Source organism: Diabrotica virgifera, chromosome 7 (assembly GCF_917563875.1).
Source record: "Diabrotica virgifera virgifera chromosome 7, PGI_DIABVI_V3a".
NCBI classification, from domain to species: Eukaryota; Metazoa; Arthropoda; class Insecta; order Coleoptera; family Chrysomelidae; genus Diabrotica; species Diabrotica virgifera.
In genome coordinates this window covers 228,981,223-229,000,392 of record NC_065449.1, presented here as the reverse complement: position 1 = coordinate 229,000,392, position 19,170 = coordinate 228,981,223, and the positions used below count along the sequence as shown (strand labels likewise).

The 19,170-nt window shown below is 35.1% G+C and overlaps 2 protein-coding genes across 6 annotated transcripts in view; one reads left to right on the top strand and one right to left on the bottom strand.

Moving 5' to 3' along the window:
* LOC114344313 (serine/threonine-protein phosphatase 4 regulatory subunit 1) overlaps window positions 1–19,170 on the top strand; it is a 669,156-nt gene that overhangs the window by 503,009 nt on the left and 146,977 nt on the right. The gene's annotated exons all lie outside the window — the stretch shown is intronic.
* Window positions 455–1,422, bottom strand: LOC126887663 (uncharacterized). 2 transcript variants are annotated; one of them, XM_050655298.1, is made up of 3 exons: window positions 1,212–1,422; window positions 847–1,113; window positions 455–500 (listed from the first exon to the last, which is right to left on the bottom strand). In XM_050655298.1, the coding sequence occupies exons 1-3, from the start codon at window positions 1,223–1,225 to the stop codon at window positions 497–499; spliced, it is 285 nt and encodes a 94-aa protein (XP_050511255.1). In that variant the 5' UTR covers window positions 1,226–1,422; the 3' UTR covers window positions 455–496. The 2 variants fall into 2 exon arrangements, with proteins under 2 accessions (XP_050511255.1, XP_050511254.1); XM_050655297.1 differs by lacking the exon at window positions 455–500 and having other exon boundaries at window positions 571–1,113.

The window sequence follows — 19,170 nt, the reverse complement described above, 5'->3', positions numbered from 1 at the left end:
ATTCGATTTTTAAAACATTTATTTTAGAGTCAAAACATAGTCATACCTTAAACGATAAATGTATATTATCATTACAAGTTGATACTAATTACAAAAATAAATACACATTTAAAAGACCAATACATAATTACTCATGATGAAGAAGTACATTATAATTAAAAATGAATAACCATTTTCATATCGCTGCAACACAATGCCAAAGCCATCTTATATTTCAATTCGTTTAGTGAACGCAACAAGCACTCTGACCGAACAGTTTCAAAACTCATTAGTTTTTCATTAGAGAATACATATGTTGCTATCTCCAAACCATGTAGCTGTAACATATGTACATACATTGGGTTCTTCTTCGTCTGTCTTGCCCTGAGCATACTAAGCTAAAAATAGGATTGCTGCAATATGGCTGCAGACTTCACTATTACCGGCCATACGCATACAATGTGAATTTGCTATGTCATCAGAACTGGTCGTTTAGCATTAGATTTTTGGAAATGCTTCACCTAAAAAAAATATTTTATTTTTTTGGAAATTCTTCAACTACAAAAATTTATTTTTATTATAGTATTTGCGTTCTTTACAATGATTGAGAATATTTTATTTAAAATCAGACATTCATATAATATAATTTTAGAACAATCATGACAGTAATTCAAATATATGGCAGTAATAAATCATTTTCAGAGAATTATGGAGTTCGCAGTTTACAGATTAGGACGATGATATGTCTGGTTTCATACAGATATATAAACGTAAATAAATCTAATATTTAAAACCAATTTATCCAAAAGACACTAATACTGTTATCCATATATTTCTTAATGGTGAATAAATAAAATAAAGGCATACCTTTCCGACAATAATATGGAAATCAGGAAATCATTAACAATTTTTACTCCATTCAAAACAAATCCAGCTGTAAAATATTTATGTGCCTGAAGGCTTTTGTATGCTTTCATCTGCTGCTTAGAGTAGCAACTGTGACATATCAGACTCCACCAGATATGTAAATATCTATAATAGTAACTTGATGGACTGCACTTTACTGTAAAATCCAATTCTGACTGAATTGCGTATGGATCTAAATCCCCAATTATTTTCAGCTTCAATAAATATCTAGAACAATAAAAGAAATAATGTTATTGCTTGCAAAATTCATCATTATTGATAAATATCGGGGCAAAATGAACAGTAAAAAAAATTGTTTCGCCTACCTTTCTCGCAACATCTGGAGTTTCCAATAATAATTTCCTTAAATAATCAGTTTGCATTGTGGTAAAGTTTATAAAGTTCACAAAAACAGGAAACGAAATCCAAATGAATCCAAAATACGACGATAAACAATGAAAAATCATTGAAAAATAGATGCAAACATAACCTCTTTGTTAGTTTGTGTGCCAACCAGAGGTCACGTGGTTTGGATTGCCTAATGTAGTAAAAACGGTCTTTAAATCTTGAAACGTGTATTTTATTACGTATTATAAAGTAAGCCAGTAAGCGTTTGTAATAATTCACAGATCTTTCTTCTTTTTGCGTGCTGCTGCTTTCCGAATGTTGGCGATTAACATGGCTATCCTTAATTTGCTGACAAATATTCGGAATTAGTCTGGTTGCATTCTCATATTGTGATTTTCTTTAGAGCACGTCCTATAAAGCTTCAAGATCCATTTTTTTGCTCTTTGGTCAGGTGCTTTATTTGTTCACTGCATATATAGTATTTCCACACCTGCAGTTTCCATTTTTAAGGTCTGTACATACCATCGTGGAGTTATTTTAGTGTAAATAGAGTTCCTAGATGGTTTGCCTCCTGATTCAGTCTTTTTGTATTGTTTGGTCTTTAGCTCGATTCTTAGTTCTTCCATTCACAAAGAGTTGAGTATCGACTTGGTTTGCTGTAACCTTTCAAGGTGATTTGTGTTCCTTGTCAGCCTAATATAAAAAATAGCAATAAGAACTAATAATTGAAGGAAATATCAAAGGAAAAAGAGCTCCAGATGGTAGACATACTTTCTGGCTAAAGAACCTAAGTGTAAGAACAGAACAAGTGGGTCGAGGTAGAGGTGTAGGTCGCGGTGGATGCTACTAGTTAAGTCGCGGTCGATGTCGACAGCACATAGCAAGGAGGTCACCTGCGCTGTCAGTCGAGCTAGAACCACTACCAAGTGAAGTAGTTTTATGAAATTTGAATGACAAAAAGACTGTGCTTTTGCGATGCTGTGTCAGTCAAGTGATGATAGTGATGAAATGTCAGCTGTAAATAATCAGATCCTCCTTCATATTTCAAAAATTTACGGAATTTAATTATTTTAGAAATTCAAAAATAAACTGAATACAAAAAAGAAATTATAAAAAAGTATCAACTCAGATAGCGCAGGTAATGACAACTTGGTTTCGAACAGACCAATCACAGGGAAGCATCCTTGTAGGCCGCGCAGTAGACATCCATGTAAAACAAACTCATTTTATTTTCAAAAGCATCGATGTAAACCTCCTGTATGGCATCGCGCTAAATCTCCTCCACGACTTACCTGCTCTGTTCTCTTCCATTCACTACAATGTGTTTGTTTTACATATCGACATCGACCGCGACCTACACCTCCACCTCCACCGCGACCCACTTGTTCTGTTCTTACCCTTAGGCAATAGTATGGAATCAGAAACAACTACTCTCTTTAGAAAAGCTTTTGACAAAGTTTAGTTTGTGTTGAGTATAGCCAACGTACTTCGCGTCGTGAACATGATATTCAAAGAAAAAGATTTTACTCGGATTTTACTCGGTTTGTCGCTGTATGGGGGCATGTACTTGGATAATGTTAGTTGTATGTAATCGAAAATTATTAAATTGAATGAGAAGCATTCGCTCCGATATTGGTACAACATTTTAAACTTAAACAAATCTGGTGGAGTTACCTGAATAATATATGTGATGATTATTCATTTTTCATTGTTCGGAACCCGTCCATCTCCACTTATCCCCATTATGTCTACTGATAGTCTGTTCATCTAGTTAATTGCATTATGATTCTTACCTGCCTCGTATAATGTTTTAACATTCCATGTGCAGATTGTTATGTTTTTATTCGCGTTAAATTGGCATAACTTTCGTCTGTTGATGACCGCGAGGAGGCCTTGCAGTCTTAGGCCCGGCGCAAATTGAACCTAAGCCAGACACAACCTGCGCCGGCGGGACGGGTGACCGGTGCATTCATTTTTCTAGCGTGCCGCATATTGAACACAACCCAACCCAACCGTTGGCTGTCGCTGTAACGAATAGAGGCGGGCAAAATCAGTGCGGACATGTAACGGCTACTTTTGATACTCAGTGGTAATAAGTACAAATACTGATTACAAAATACTGATGTGTCTGATCCTTGTACTGAATTGAGTGAGTAGGCAACTTAAAATCGGTATTTCCGTACTTGTAACTAGTAACGTTTTAAAAATATCTTACACGTCCCTAGTAGTCGTAGCGGTATGACTTTCGAAAACATCGATTTTGATCATAAGCGGGTGCATAAAAAGATATCTTATACTGAGTATTTTATTTCTGCACATAATACCTACATATTTAAAATAATCTCTCCCCTACTGCTCGGTCATGTCATAACTCATATTCCTCAATTTACTGCTCGGATCACAATCATTTACAATTACTGCAAGTCATAATTCCTCCTCTACTGATCGGTCATAAAAATAACACTATCTGCATATTTCGTTTTTAATTTTTAAGCATAAAACATGTAATATGTAATAAACAAAAATGTAATATGCCGACAAGTTGAATTTAAGGGTAATACGATATTTTTATCGATCACGGCTTTAAGTAACATGAATAATTTTTCATCTTATTTTTCTAATGTGTTTTTGTAAAGGCATAACTTTGATTATTAATTTGGTATCGCCGCTTATTTAGTCTACCAAAAGTTATCAGAATTTAATGACAAAGACAACGCAGTTTTCACTCGAGGTGTTGACTATGCTAATATTTTTATTTATCATAATAAATTGTACTTAGGTTCCATCCGTTTTCATTTCAGATAATAGCAAATATAAGTCCATCTCGCAAACAAAAACAAGTAAAAATAAACATCTGGCGGTGAGTCACGCGTCCCACGGCCCAAGAAAACTGTACGCCGATGGCAAACGTTCCCAAGCGAGACCTGCGAACGAATGCACTGATAGTAGGATGCGCAAAACTTCTACGCAGTTAACCGGTGCAGGTTGTGTCTCGCTTAAGTTCAATTTGCGCCGGGCCTGAGATCGTCCTTTCTTTGCCGGATCTAGTAATGCTGGTCACTCACTTACGGATATCGAAGAGGCCATGGCATGCAGGCCAGGACTGAAGGCCGTTATTTGAGTAGTTAAGTTAATGAACTGCAGTTGAGACGCCACACACATGCAGTTTTGTGATCGAGCGTGCCAACGCCTTTACGAAAACTGCGTGTATGTGGTGATTTTGGCCTTCAATTAACCGCCTGTCAGTCGCCCGGCTTCTTCGATATCCTCAAGTGAGTGGCCAGCATAACATCTTCCGTTCTATGATGTGTCATACTGCATGTTGTTTCACAGATACACGTGTAATTCCCCGCTGCTCATTGCCAATTAATTTATTACTAAATTAGAATCTTCCCATAGACTGACTTAGGTACTATGTGCATAATAGTACAGTCAAAAATGTTTCGGATTCCAAAATATATGATATACTAAGGATTTCCACAGTTTTCACTGTATTCTTTCAGTTACCGTTCTCTCCAGTTCTTTCTGTTTTGCCAGTCCCCTTCCGGCAGATTTCTTTTTTCCATTGCTTCGTCCACTTCATTTCTGAAAGATCTTCGGGGTCTGCCTCTCTTCCTTCTTCCTATCGGGCTCCACTCTGTGATTCTATTTATCCAACGTTTTTGGTCCACTCATCTGACTTATCCGTACCAGGTTAACCATTTCTCTTCTACGTAGTCTATTATTGAGTTGATTCCCATTCTTTTCTTAATCTCTATTCTATTTATTATATCTCTTCTTGTTACTCTGCAGCTTCTCCTTAGGAATTCCATCTCTGTTGCTCTTATCTTGTTTTTGGTTTTCTTATTTGTTATCCAATTTTCACACCCATAAGTGAGGATACTTCTTGTCATGGTGAAATTCTTCTTTTTATTTTTATACTGATGTTCTTATCCCACAAAGACGTGAAATTAGACGATTATCTTGTGAATATCAGTTGTAGGCATTCATTTGTGGTCTTCAAAAATGTATTACCATGGTTTATTCCATTTCGGAAAGAGTAGATATCATTTCGTTGTATTTTATGAAAAATAAATATGCTCAGATTCCAGATACAACTCAGAAATTGAATGAATGATATCGAGATAAACACGACAGTGAAGTATGCTTTGGAGTTCGTAAAAAAAATCAGAAAGCTGGAAATGTAGGTAATAAAAACGAGAAACTGAAGTGATTTTAGTTAATGAACCTGGTGAAGTTGCAGTATTAGGACATATTCACATAGATTTTATGTAAAGTACGAGTTAAGTAGCAGCTGTATCTGGAATCAACCGAACTAGCATCTACATAAGCCATTTTGAAAAAGGAAACAAATTCTATCCATATAAAATACACTAAGGGCCGGTTATTCGAACGCTAATCAAAAAGTTAATTATAATTAAGTCCTTAACCATCTAATAACAACACCCCTTATTCGTACGTCAATCAGTTGATTGTAATCAATTATGTTAATTATCATTATGATTATTAACATAATTGATTGATTAATTAATTACTAATTATTAATTAACTTAATAATTATTAACATAATTGATTAATCAATCTCATAATTGTAATCAATTATGTTTTCAGCAACCCAAACAAAGTTGACATTGACAGTAATTAAATATTTGATAATGATCAGTTTGATTTTTGAGTAGCGTTCGAACAACCGGCCCTAAGGGCCGGTTTTGCTAATCAAAAATGGAATCAACTAATCATTATCAAATATTTAATTACTGTCAATGTCAACTTTGATTGGGTTGCTGAAAACATAATTGATTACAATTATGAGATTAATTGATTAGTTAATCAATTATGTTAATAATTGTTATGTTAATTAATAATTAATTAATCAATCAATAATTAAGTATCATAATGATAATTAACATAACTGATTACAATCAACTGATTGGCGAACAACGGATTTTGTTATTTGATGGTTGTTAAGGAGACTTGATTATAATCAACTTCTTGATTATCGTTCGATCAACCGGCCCTTAGTGCAGGAACTTAATGACGGTGATTATGACCGCCGTTTAGAGTTTTGTGAAATAATTAGTGAGCGAGCAGTGACCAATGCACAGTTTCGATGTAATATTTTTTTCTCCGATGAATACACTTTTTCATAAAAAATGAAGGTGTAAATCGTTAGAATTGCTGCTACTGGTTTGATTAAAACTCCCGATTTTCTACGACGTGCATACACAGCAATCGCAAAAATGAGATGTATGGGCTGGTATATTTGGTGATCGCCTAATGCCTAATGGGATCATTTTTTTACCTGGCAATTTGACGGGACCATATATGTACAATAATTATTGGAAAACGTGATTAATCCTGCTATGACTGATAATATTGACAATGATCAACAATATGATGAATATCATTGGATTTTTCAAGACGACGGTGCACCTGCGCATTCGAATGGTCATTGAATGGCCTCCTTGGCCACCAGATTTGTCTCCCCTGGATTTTTTTGTGGGGACACTTCAAAAATACGAATTTATTGTCAACGAATACCTACGAATAATTCCTCAAATGCTCCGGAACGTGGACGAATGTTTCGAAGAAACCTTTATCATTGTATGGACGCTGGAGGTTATCAGTTTCACCATTTGGTCCGTTGACCCTCCGTCTTTTTCATGGGTTTACGCATTAACATCTTCAGTCAATATAATTTCCCCCGTATTTAAAAGTATTTTCATAACATACCAAACAAATCTATAGGAATTCACCTGCAATGTTATATACACATTATTATATTAGATTAATCAATACATGCAAATGCGTGACAGTGGAATTCTTCGACGGAATTCTTCTAATATTTATGCACCTTCGCTAATTACTAATTACTCATTGTTATTCTCCTATGACTCAATGAATAGGAAAGGTACGACTTGAAATACCACCAATAGTTCCGTTATTGTTATTATAACCAATCATTAAATTTGAATAAACACATTATGCATATCGAGAACTTGCATACCCCAAGACCATGGAATGCCATCGAAGCATCATCAGATAATATTGGGAGTGTCTAATAGCTCTTTATGCGGACCTGGTTAAACCTAGTTTTCGTTAATTTTAAAGAACAAACAAAATAGTTGAATGAACAAATTAAAAGATACACGGCGTATAGCTTTTTACAAAGGATTAATTTCACTTCTATTTGCTCCTTTTAAGCGAAACACCGCAAGCTTAACGTTTTCTAATATCTCAAAAGTTTGAGAAACAGTTTCTATAATTAGTTCTAGAGAGCATCCTATTAGAAGCCTTGGGAATAAAAGTTTTTGCTTCAACCGTAGTATTACACGTTTCGCTGTGTCTAGGTACACGTTAACGTGTACGCAAATAAAAAAGTTAGGTACACGCGAATTAAACTTCATCAAGCCAGTGACGTCATTATTAAGCGTGCGCGGTGACTTTATATTTTGGTACACGCTATTTTGATATTTTTAGTGTTTGTTGTTTGTTTGATAGAAAATATTTTTATTAAGGGAAGGGGAAGGGAAGCAAAATTATTCAGATGTTTCAAACTTAATTGTAATAAAACAATATGCATATAAAAGTATATTATATTCAGGTTAAGCAAAATAAATATTACAATGATTACATGATATATACAAAATACTGCTAAAATAATTTTTATACTAAGTTAATTATACCAGTTTATTTGGTGTTTATTTTTATTTATACAGGGAGTTGAACTTGTTACGATTTTCATAGAAAATTGGTTATAACTTTGTAAATATCCCGTATAACATAATAAACCTTTATATTTTTGTGATATGGAAGTTAAGAAGATTTCGAACATAAAATAAAATATAGGGTGTTCCATTTAAAAAACATAAGTTTGGTCCGCCAGTATATTATCGAACGCCCTGTAACATTCTAACTAATTTTAGTAATTTTGTAATATGAAGCTCAAAGTTTGCTAAAATTTTTGATACTTAACTTTTATTGCTATCTATTGCTATAGCGGATCTACTGAGCTTTATCACACTAATCAATCGCCCCGTATATTTTATCTTATTACTTCTGCTACCGTTAATCACGAATTTTTGTCTCTTATCTTTTTCATACTGTTTTAGAATGTTGTTAAACTCATTAAAAGAACTAAATAATTGTCCACACTCCATATATAGTTAATTAAAAAAAAAACACTAAACAAGTAAAAAATAAGGAAACTCTTTACAAATCAATATTAAAATGTAAACATAACCCGATTAGACAAATTCTAACCACACTCTGACACTCGCGATACTTACAGATACTTAATACCACAGCATACATGCGGCTCAAATTAGCGTGTACCAAAAAACCCAGTTATAGTACACGCTAAATAATGACGTCACTGACTTGATGACGTTTAAGCGTGTACCTAACTTTTTTATTTGCGTACAAGTTAGCGTGTACCTAGACACAGCGTACACGTTTCGCTTTATTTGGAGCTCAATAGATGGTGGCACACTAGACGAAGATAAACAGTTTAGATTTATCACCTGGTCTTATAAAAAATGAATTCGAGACTTTTTTTGAATTAGGGAGATAGAAAATGGGATCTTGTTCACTATCAATGAACTGAATGACCTTTTACAAGTATTTACTTATGCATATACCGTTTTACTAATGGAATGTTGGTTTAAAAAATTTTAATTAATAGTGTGTGTGTGGTGTGCATAATGGGCAATAAAAACTACGGTTGAGACCGACCAATCTATAATAAATTTTATGATAAAAAAATACCTCTAGAAAACATATTTTCCATATTTTATTGAGCGATGTCAAAATACGCACTTTACTGTTGGTTTGCGGTTTACTGTTTCATAATTAACGGTAATTTGAGTTTTATTTGTTATTATTATTGCTCGTTTACCGCGATCTCAGACCTAGACTGGAAACAATTTACCTTTAGTAGGTAACTAGATATAATTTCTTCCAATGGGAATATAAGGAAAAATGTTAATGTCGAATTGAAATAATTAAAAGTCTTTACAAATCGTTTCTCCAAATCCAATAAAATCCTAGATATCATTCCTTGGATAAGGCTTTAAAAACGCTAAAACAAGGCACCCTATCTATCAATCACTCCCTATTCCTCACAAAACTGAAGAGTAAATTACCCAATGTTATCAGTACGACAAATAAACAAGGAGGTCATTCCCATCCTCAGCTTTTTCACCAGCATCAAGGATCCACAAACCTCACAAGGAAATCTATCGTTATATATGCTTTCTTGAGATTAATGAATATCGAATGAGCATTGGTTTCTTTATTCAAATATTTTTTAATCAACTACCTTATAATGAAAACTACATCTGTTGTTGATCTACCTTGCATAAATCCAAACTGATTTTTGGATATTTCAGTTTCTTCAAGTAATCGTCTATCTATTACTCTCTCCCATATTTTCATGGTGTGCCTAAGTAGTTTTATCACTCTCTTGGTTGTCAAATAAATGAGGAAGAAACCAAAATGATGGCATCAGCACCCAACAAAGCCAAAAACATAACTAACCAATTCATTGTTGATAACTCTAGCTTTGAACTGGTGGACAAATTAACATTCTTCGGTCGTGTTCAGCCCTTCTGATAGCCAATGAAAACTCCATAATGGAAAAAATGAGTAAACATGACTGTGTACACATAAAAAGTAGAAACTTACGCCAAAAAACAAAAAATACGATGTAAACCATTTTTCCGCAAATCGCCAGGAAATTTTGACATTCCTGTCAAAATTTCTTGAAGAAAAAGTCAGGACTTCCTTACTGTAAGGAAATGTGATTTCCTTACTGTAAGGAATAGTATATTGTGCAACAAGTGCAGAAAGGTACTAATTTCTCACGAGTTTGAAAAGTTGTGGTACGAGCGCAAGCGAGTGCCGCAATTCAAACGAGTGAGAAATTACCTTTCTGCACGTGTTTCACACTATACTTTTTCTACAAGCACAGTTTTTCCTAAAAATAAAAATCACAATTTCCAAACGACGATTAATTATAATAGGTACCTATGTGATAAATTTTAAACTGTATTTAATTAATACCTACTAATCAATTTAAATTCCTTATACCTAAATAAATTGCACAGAAATCAGTTAAAAAATTAATGCACTGCCTTAATTTGTTTAAATTTAAACAATTATTACACATTATTGACATTTTATTTATGCAGTCACGGATTTACACAAAACCTACTTCATTCGACGTCTCTTGCACAGGTTGCTAAATCCTTATTGGTTATTTGATAATTATAAAATGTTTAATAAGAATAAAATTGTAAAATAAAATAGTTGTAACATCCATAATTTAGTTTCTATGCTATAGTTAAATATAATAATTGTCTTATAGGTTATATATTTGTCTAAAGTTTAACCACGGATATAAACAGAATATAACGTTACTCAGAATGCGGTAGTCCACGGATGTAAACAGAATATAACGTTACTCAGAATGAGGTAGTCAACTGTGCAGAAAAGAACTTTGCGGCACAGAAACGTCACTTTGCGGCACAGAAACGTCACTTTTCTGCACACTAATGTCAAATATCTTATACTGTGAGAAAATATCAAGTTTGCTAACATAAAACCGTGCAGAAAAGTGCACTTTGAATAGTGGTTGTAGAAAAATGATATTTCCGTACAGTTGTTAGTGTTCTATTTATAAACGTCAAGTTTGACAATTCAACCGCAATACGTTTCCATAGTAACCCAAGTAATTTTATTAGGAATTTCAAAGCACCATTTATTTGGGAATAAAATTATCGCGTTTTTTTTAAATCAATCAATATCTGTCGAATTTTAAACGATTTGCGGAAAAATGGTATGTTTACCTCGTAGGAAAAGCCACATTCCTGGACTCTGTGTTGCTATAGCAATCTTCACAGTCGTCCAGGAATGTTAAGCTTTTCCTACCCGGTAAACAATGTACTATTATTTCACGTTGAAACAGAAAGAGAAAAAAATGTAATACCTTTTTTACACTTTTTAGATAATTGTTTAATTGAGGCTCGCGAAAAATTTCAAATTTTGAAAAATAGCTCGGACTCTCTAGGAGCTTGCTATCCCTGTTCTATTCTATAACAAATTCTTTAATGAATGCCGTACCGTGACGTCGGCCGCATAGCCACTCTCTAGTAGATTAGCAATCGAATTCTTGACATACCAGTCACTTCCTGAAATACCAATGGTCGGTCAGTTGATCGTTGCTCCGTATTTGTTTCTGGACTTATTTCTTCAAATAGATAAATTACTGTGAAATTCGCGCTGGCATTTGTTTCCCAGAAGAATGTTAATGCACATTCGGTCACCGGTGGCCATGTTGATTTGGTACGGTTGCTAACATAAATTGTTAACTGAACAAATTGTTTGAATTAATCAGTCGTTTAGAAAACGGTTGTTTATATGTTAAAAGTAGGTGCTTAGTTTGATATGTTAGGCTTTTTAGCAGTAACAACATACATACTTAGAAGATTTTTGGACTTGATGTTCTTGTTGGGCCATTCAGATGAGAGCCAGCAAAATTTTTCTTTTCCTTGTCTGTATATCCAGCGAGTTTGGCATTATAACCCTGGATGGGTCTTTGGCTGTCTGACATTCCATTCAGATCTTTCTTGTGCCTTTCTCCTTCATTGTCTTATATTCATGGTTTTATTCAAGTCTAATTTTTATTTAAAAAATTATTTTTGTAATTAAATATTTAAGAATAAGTATATTTTTAGATGGGGAACCTAGTTAGAGGCTGTTTTTGTTTATCAAAAAAATTATTTTTGCAATTGAAGAAAATAAATAAGTTTATTTTTAACGTTAAATCACCCTTAGGCAAATTAGTGTATTAAAATATATTTTTCATGTAAAAACACCAAATAATATCTACGTTTTAAAAGGGAAAAGAAAAAATAGAACAAGCCGCTTATTTCAAACGCCTAGGTATATCTTAGTCAATTGTTAACACATAAACTTTTATAAACCACCATTTTGTGAAGCAATGCTTATAAATATACATGTGTATATACATAAAAAAATGAAAAACATATTTAGTGCTAATGAAAGGGATAATGAAATTGTAAAATATAATCAGGATATTCATCATCATCATCATTTGGCTCTACAACTCTATGTGAGTCTTGGCCGCGTTTACTATTTTCCTCCATTGTTGTCGGTCTTGAGCAGCTATTTCCCATTGCTGTACTCCCATTTTGCGTAGATCGCTGGCTACTGCGTCCTTCCATCTCTTTCTTGGGCGACCAACTGACCTTTTTCCATCGGGCCTTTCCCAGAATGTGGCGTTTAGAAGTCTTTCGTCACTTGATCTTAGTACGTGACCCGCCCATCGTATTCTGTTTGATTTAATGTAGCGTACTATGTTTTCATCTCCGTATATTGTCTGGAGTTCATCATTGTGTCTTCTTCTCCATTCTCCTGTTGTCTCTTCTCTGCAAGGCCCATAGATAGTTCGCAGTATCTTTCTTTCTAGTACCAGTAATTTTGTTGTTTCCCGCTGATTCAGAGTCCAGGTTTCGCTTCCGTACGTTATTGTGGGACGAATTATTGTCTTATATACTCTTATTTTTGCTGGTCTTGAGAGTATTTTTGATTTAAGTAGGGTCCTTAACGAGTAATATGCCCTGTTTCCTGCAATAATCCTGGCTGCCACGTCCTTTTCATAGTTATTTTCAGATGTTATGATCGCTCCCAAGTACTTAAATTCTTTGACGACTTCAAAATTGTATTCATTAATTGTTACGTTTTGTCTAACCCTTGGTCTTGGGTTCTTCGTAACCACCATGTACTTGGTCTTGTCCTCGTTGACCTTAAGACCAACTTCCTTGGCTCCGTTCTCGAATAGGGTGAAAACTTCTTTTGCATCTCTGGTGGATTGTGCAATTGTGTCCACGTCATCCGCAAAGGCTAATAGTATTTTTGATCCTTGGGCGGCAAATCCGTTTGTCAGTTGTGGCTGAGCTTTCCTTACTGCATGTTCCAGTGCGAAGTTAAGCAGCAGGGGGGCGAGAGGATCTCCTTGTCTAAGTCCTGTGTCAATGAGGAATTCCTCCGACGTGTTGCTGCCAACTCTGATTCGTGCGGAAGCGTTCTCCGTGCTCACCTTTGCTAATCGTACCAGTTTTCCAGGTACTCCCATTTCTACCATAGTCTCCCACAATGCTTCTCTGCTAACAGAATCGTAAGCTTGTTTGAAGTCCACGAAGATTTGGTGTACATCGCGGTTGAATTCCCAGTTTTTTTCCAACACCTGGCGTAGGACGAAGATCTGGTCTATAGTCGACCTTCCCGGTCTGAATCCGCTTTGGTAGTCGCCTATTATTTCCTCTGCGTATGGAGTTAATCTTCTAAACAGTATTATGGATATAATCTTGTATGTTGTATTAATTAACGATATTCCTCTATAGTTCCGACATATTTGTTTGTCTCCCTTCTTGTGAATAGGTATTATATGGCTTTCATGCCAGTGTTTCGGTATTTCTTCTCTTTCCCAGACTTCTCTTATAAGATGATATATCTCAAGATGTAGTTTGTCTCCCCCTTTTTTTTAGTAGTTCCGCCTGTATGCCGTCTGGGCCTGGGGCTTTATGGTTTTTTAGGGACGAAATTGCGGACTTTACTTCAGCTAGTGTGGGCCCTGGTATTTCAGGTTCGGCTAACTGGTACTGTCTTTGTTGCCCTGTCGTTGTGGGGTTTTCTGTATTTAAGAGTTGCTCAAAATACTTTCTCCATTGGCGGCTTATCTCTTCGTCGTCAGTGAGCAATTGTCCTGCATCGTCTTTTATAAATCTTGGGCTGTTGATCGTGTTGCCCGTCATTGTTTTTATGTCCCTATAAAACTGTCTAGACTGACCGGTTCTATGTTCCTCCTCGAGTTGCTTTATTCGTACTTCTAGGTACTGTTTCTTTTTTCTTCTCAAAAGTCTTCTCGTTTGAGTCCTTACTCTGTTGTAGTCTTCCCTGTTCTCTTCTGTAGGTCGCGTTAGTAACTCCAGCCTCTTGATTGCTTTCTGCTGTAAGCTTTGTTCGCACTCCTGGTCAAACCACTGGTTTTTCTTCTTGTTATTCTTTTGTTTCCCTATCGTTTCCGCTGCGGCGCTTTCTATGGCGTTTGTTATATTTTGCAATTTCTGGTCTATGGTCAATTCTGGTGTTGATGTCTCTTCTTCTTCCATTGTCTGCAATTTATCAATCAATGCAATCAGGATATTAGTAGAATAAAATTTTTATTAATAAAAATAGCAAAAATCGAGTACCTCGGTCACATCATGAGGAACAACAGTGAGAGATATTGATATTATGGACTGCTGCAACTAATTTTACAAGGAAAAGAAGAAGAAAAACGAGGACAATGATGGTGAAGAGGACTCAGGGAGTATCCTTGTCTTATCCCATTGCCAGCTTCATTTGGGTCAGTTAGTTCTTCATGTATAAAAGCTTTTTCGACACCGAAAAATATAGCTAAAACAATGCCACGAAAACTATGCAGCTTGTAGTCACTGCAGTGATTTGCATAAGTGATTCAAAATTCGATACTGAGCAAGAACCGTTGATCAATTGAGACCATGAGAGTCAGAGTGGTAAGAACATTACTTTACCTTTACATAATCAAAGAAAATGATCAGAAGCTAACAATGTCCGATTGTTTTAGTTAATTGTATGTTGACCAATAATGATTCTTGGTCAACATACAATTACTAAAACAATCGGACATTGTTAGCTTTTGATCATTTTCTTTGCTTATGTAAAGTAATGTTTTATCAGTTAGGCCACTTTGGCTTTCATGGCCTCAATTTTACAAACGACTCTCAACTTTCGCATCACTAGGTATATTAGCAGTCGAAGTCTTACAATTATAATTACTTTTACCGTAAACGTACATATATTGAAACAAATACATTTGACATAAATCCTTATCATTTCTTCAGCCCTCAACATCATCCCCATAAGCACGTCGTTGTACGTACGTAAAAGCATACGTTGATTGTAATGAAAGTTAGTTGCTACTTTGATGTTGGTAATTTTGATAGCTTTCCGATGATAAAAGTGTGAAGGGGTGATGGTGGAGCCAGGGTCAGAAGATAACGTGGTGAAAGACGAAATCCTTAGAATTGGATTTGAAGCTGGAGTCAATATTTTGCTGTGGCCACCTAGATCCCCAGATTTATCCCCAACACGTGTGGGATTTGATGGGTCTACACACCCACTGTTGATTTTGAATCGTAATTATTAAGACATAAGAATAACATTCGCGGCGTTTGAAACAATTTAATTAGTAGTTAGGGCGGATTAAACACCCTTAAGATTTTTATGGTTTTTCGTTCTCATGAGAAAAAATCGGAACGTAAAAAAGAACTTAAGTAAGCGTTAAGTAAATAATAGGGCATGAAATCGATGAAGTCGATATACAAATCTGGACGTGAAAGGTTGTGTTAGTTGGGGTAATTGCGCAAAGACGTAACGATGCTTTAAGACGTTCTTATATATTAACAAGCCGGTCATATTAAGTAAACGCGATTATTTCAAAGACATTTTCTTTTGTGAGAACCAGCACATTTTAGTCGCAATTACACAATCACTTTTAGATTTCGTAAACTTATCAGTATCTATAATTTAGTTGTCTATTTTATTAATTAAAACTGTTAAGCATCATACGGACTTTTATTGCGATTGTCTTTAACGAATCCTACACGTAGGTATAGGTATATTGAAACAAATAGATTTGACATAAATCCTTATCATTTCTTCAGCCCTCAACATCATCCCCATAAGCACGTCGTTGTACGTACGTAAAAGCATACGTTGACTGTAATGAAAGTTAGTTGCTACTTTGATGTTAGTCATTTTGATAGCTTTCCGATGATAAAAGTGTGAAGGGGTGATGGCGTTTGCGGCGAAATTTGATAAAAATGCGAGCTGGCGAATGAGCGAGGGTGATGAACAATGGAAACTTAAGCGAACGAAGTGGAGCGACTGTTTGCTCAGGCAAAATGCGCCACGGTCTAGTTTTTAAAGTGCCACCTGGCCACAGAAGCACTGCTAAAGTGAGTTCCTTTAAAACGGAACAGCAGCTATTTTGATTAAAAAAGTCATTATAAGGATCATTAAGAGTACAATGGAAGAAAAAGGAATATCTGATATCTGAGGAGAATATTTTGTTTTGTTTTTATATAGTGATAGTATAATGTGATTTCAAAATGTTTAATTGTAATATTTTGTTAATGTTTGACGTCCATTCTTCAAAAATGCTATTACGTAAACAATAAACATGCATAGTTTATGCAAAGAATTTGTTTACTATTACGATATTTTTTAGAGTTGTATTCCTTTTTTGAGCTTTAGTGTTTTTAAAATAGTATATTATGCAACGAGCATTTAATGATGGTCATTATGAAGCGAGTATGAGGGATACCAAACGAGCCGCCTAGCGGCGAGTTTTGTATAGAGTACGAGCTTCATAATGATAATTAAATGCAAGTTGTATACACGATTTTTTCGATGATCATTCACAACAAAAAATATATTCACTTTGATTAATTTTGTAACGGAAACAAATTAAGTAGTTTGTCAGTTTGACAGTTTCTAGCGGCGAGTTTCGTATAGAGTACTAGCTTCATAATGATAATTAAATGCAAGTTGTATACACGATTTTTTCGATGATCATTCACAACAAAAAATATATTCACTTTGATTAATTGTGTAACGCAAACAAATTAACAGTTTGTTTAAATGTTGAGAACTGTCAAAGCGTACGTATTTGCCTCGCCATTGGTCACTGCGCGTGTGCCACCTTTATCGCGAATGCCATATCGCGATTCTATTGCTTAAAAATCTGTATCGTAATGAAATCTGTATCATAATGAAGTTCATTATGATACAGGTAGTGAAATCATGAGTTGCCCACATGCCTAAAGAGAAAGGTATTTGATCAGTGCGTCCTCCCAGTCTTGACGTACGGATCAGAAACACTCACCTTAACAAAAGCCTCGGCTACCAAACTAAGAGTCACGCAGAGAAGAATGGAGCGGTCAATGTTAGGAATAACTCTGCGAGACAAAATCAGAAACGAAGAAATCAGGAGAAGAACAAAGGTGACTGACGCCATCGAGAGGATAGCCAGGTTGAAGTGGAGATGGGCAGGACACATAGCCAGAATGACAGATGGGCGATGGACGAAGAGGTTATTGGAATGGAGGCCAAGAGAAGACCAGAGAAGCGTCGGTCGACCGCCTACAAGATGGACTGACTACTTAAGAAAGGTAAATAAAAACTGGATGAGAGCGGCGCAGGATAGATGGGGTTGGAAACGAGGGGAGGAGGCCTATGTTCAGCAGTGGACTTTTGAGGCTGGATGATGATAGTGAAATCATAATTGATATATTATAGTATGAGAATAGAAAATAGAGCGTAGCGAGTGCTACACATCGCGTAAGTGCGCAAAAAGTACTTCACACGCACAGTTTCATACAATATTTTATCGACGATAAACCAATTAAAAAAACTGCAACTCTTCATTGCCAGAATACATTTCTATTCTAAAATTTTTAGAACTTTGACGTTTAAAAATTCAAACTTCTTTCAAACCACAAAACTGTCAAATCTTTTGTTGTAATTTATTGCTCACATGTCGTCACCATGACAATGCTAAAGTTAGGGATATTTGATTATATGAAAGTGTGCCAAAAAACAGTGCGAAAAAGTAAATCCCATTTAAACACAAGAGAATATGTAGTGTTATCGGAAAGTGTTTTAATTTTGAAGCTTCTTCGGCTGTTATACCGAAATTAATTTTCCACCACCATACTAATAATTGAGAGACGAAGTGTCACCGCCATGACAGTGGGACGTAGGAGGTGGCAGGCATATTCCGTATTAAAAGACAGATATCTGCAGAGTAAGGATATACGGGGTACGTTCGGTATGTTCAGTTGATGATTTAGATGTTAAATGAAAAGAGAGATAGGAAATAAAGGATAATAAAAGAAGGCGCCAAACAACTTTTTAACGAAAAAGCAAGTTAAAACGAATACAGAAGATAATTATTAATGAAATATTAAAGAAAATAAAGTAAAATAATTATTTAAAAATAAAATATCAAAGATGTGACGTTTGTAACGTTACACTATAATGATAGTTTTCACAAACGAAAAACTTATCCATAATATGAGATAGAGTAGATAAGAGTCATTTATGATATAAGTGTTAAAAGTACAATTTTAAGGCACGCATGTGAAGGTTTGCAGAATGAGCGAAGCGAATTCTGCAATTGTGGAGAGTGATACAACTTGCTCCAACTCATTATGTAGGGAAAGATTCAAGGAAAAGAAGCATAGGGAGACGTAGAATATCGTGGCTTCTGAGATCTGTACCATTCTTTCAGAATGGTACGGATGTACATCAAATAAACTTTTCAGAGCAGCCGTCTACAAAGTCCGTATGATGATTGCCGACCTCCTAAGATGGCACTTGAAGAAAAAGATATATACCTGGTCGGGTAAAGGATTCTTTGAACCCTTGCGTTGACAATGGCTTTCAGTTGTCTTAACCCTTAAACGCCCAACCTTTTTTAGGTTCCATGTACGCCCAAGGGTGGGTAAAAAATGTCCACCTCGAAAAAGGCTAATAAATTTATTGAGAGTTGTTGGAAATGGATTAAACTTAAGATTCTTATGCTTAATAAAGACAGTATCTTCTAAAATATTAATATAAAAAATTTACAAACTTTACAACAGAATTACAATGTACATCAAAATTAACATACCAGTAAAAGCCAGTAATTCAGATTTGTCGATTTTCTTCCACATTCTTCCTTTCAGCCTCCTCACTGGTGGATAATTATGTCGATTATATAATTATACCTCGATAATTATATGGATTATGTTCCTACCAACCAGAAATTATATAGAAACCTTTAGTTAC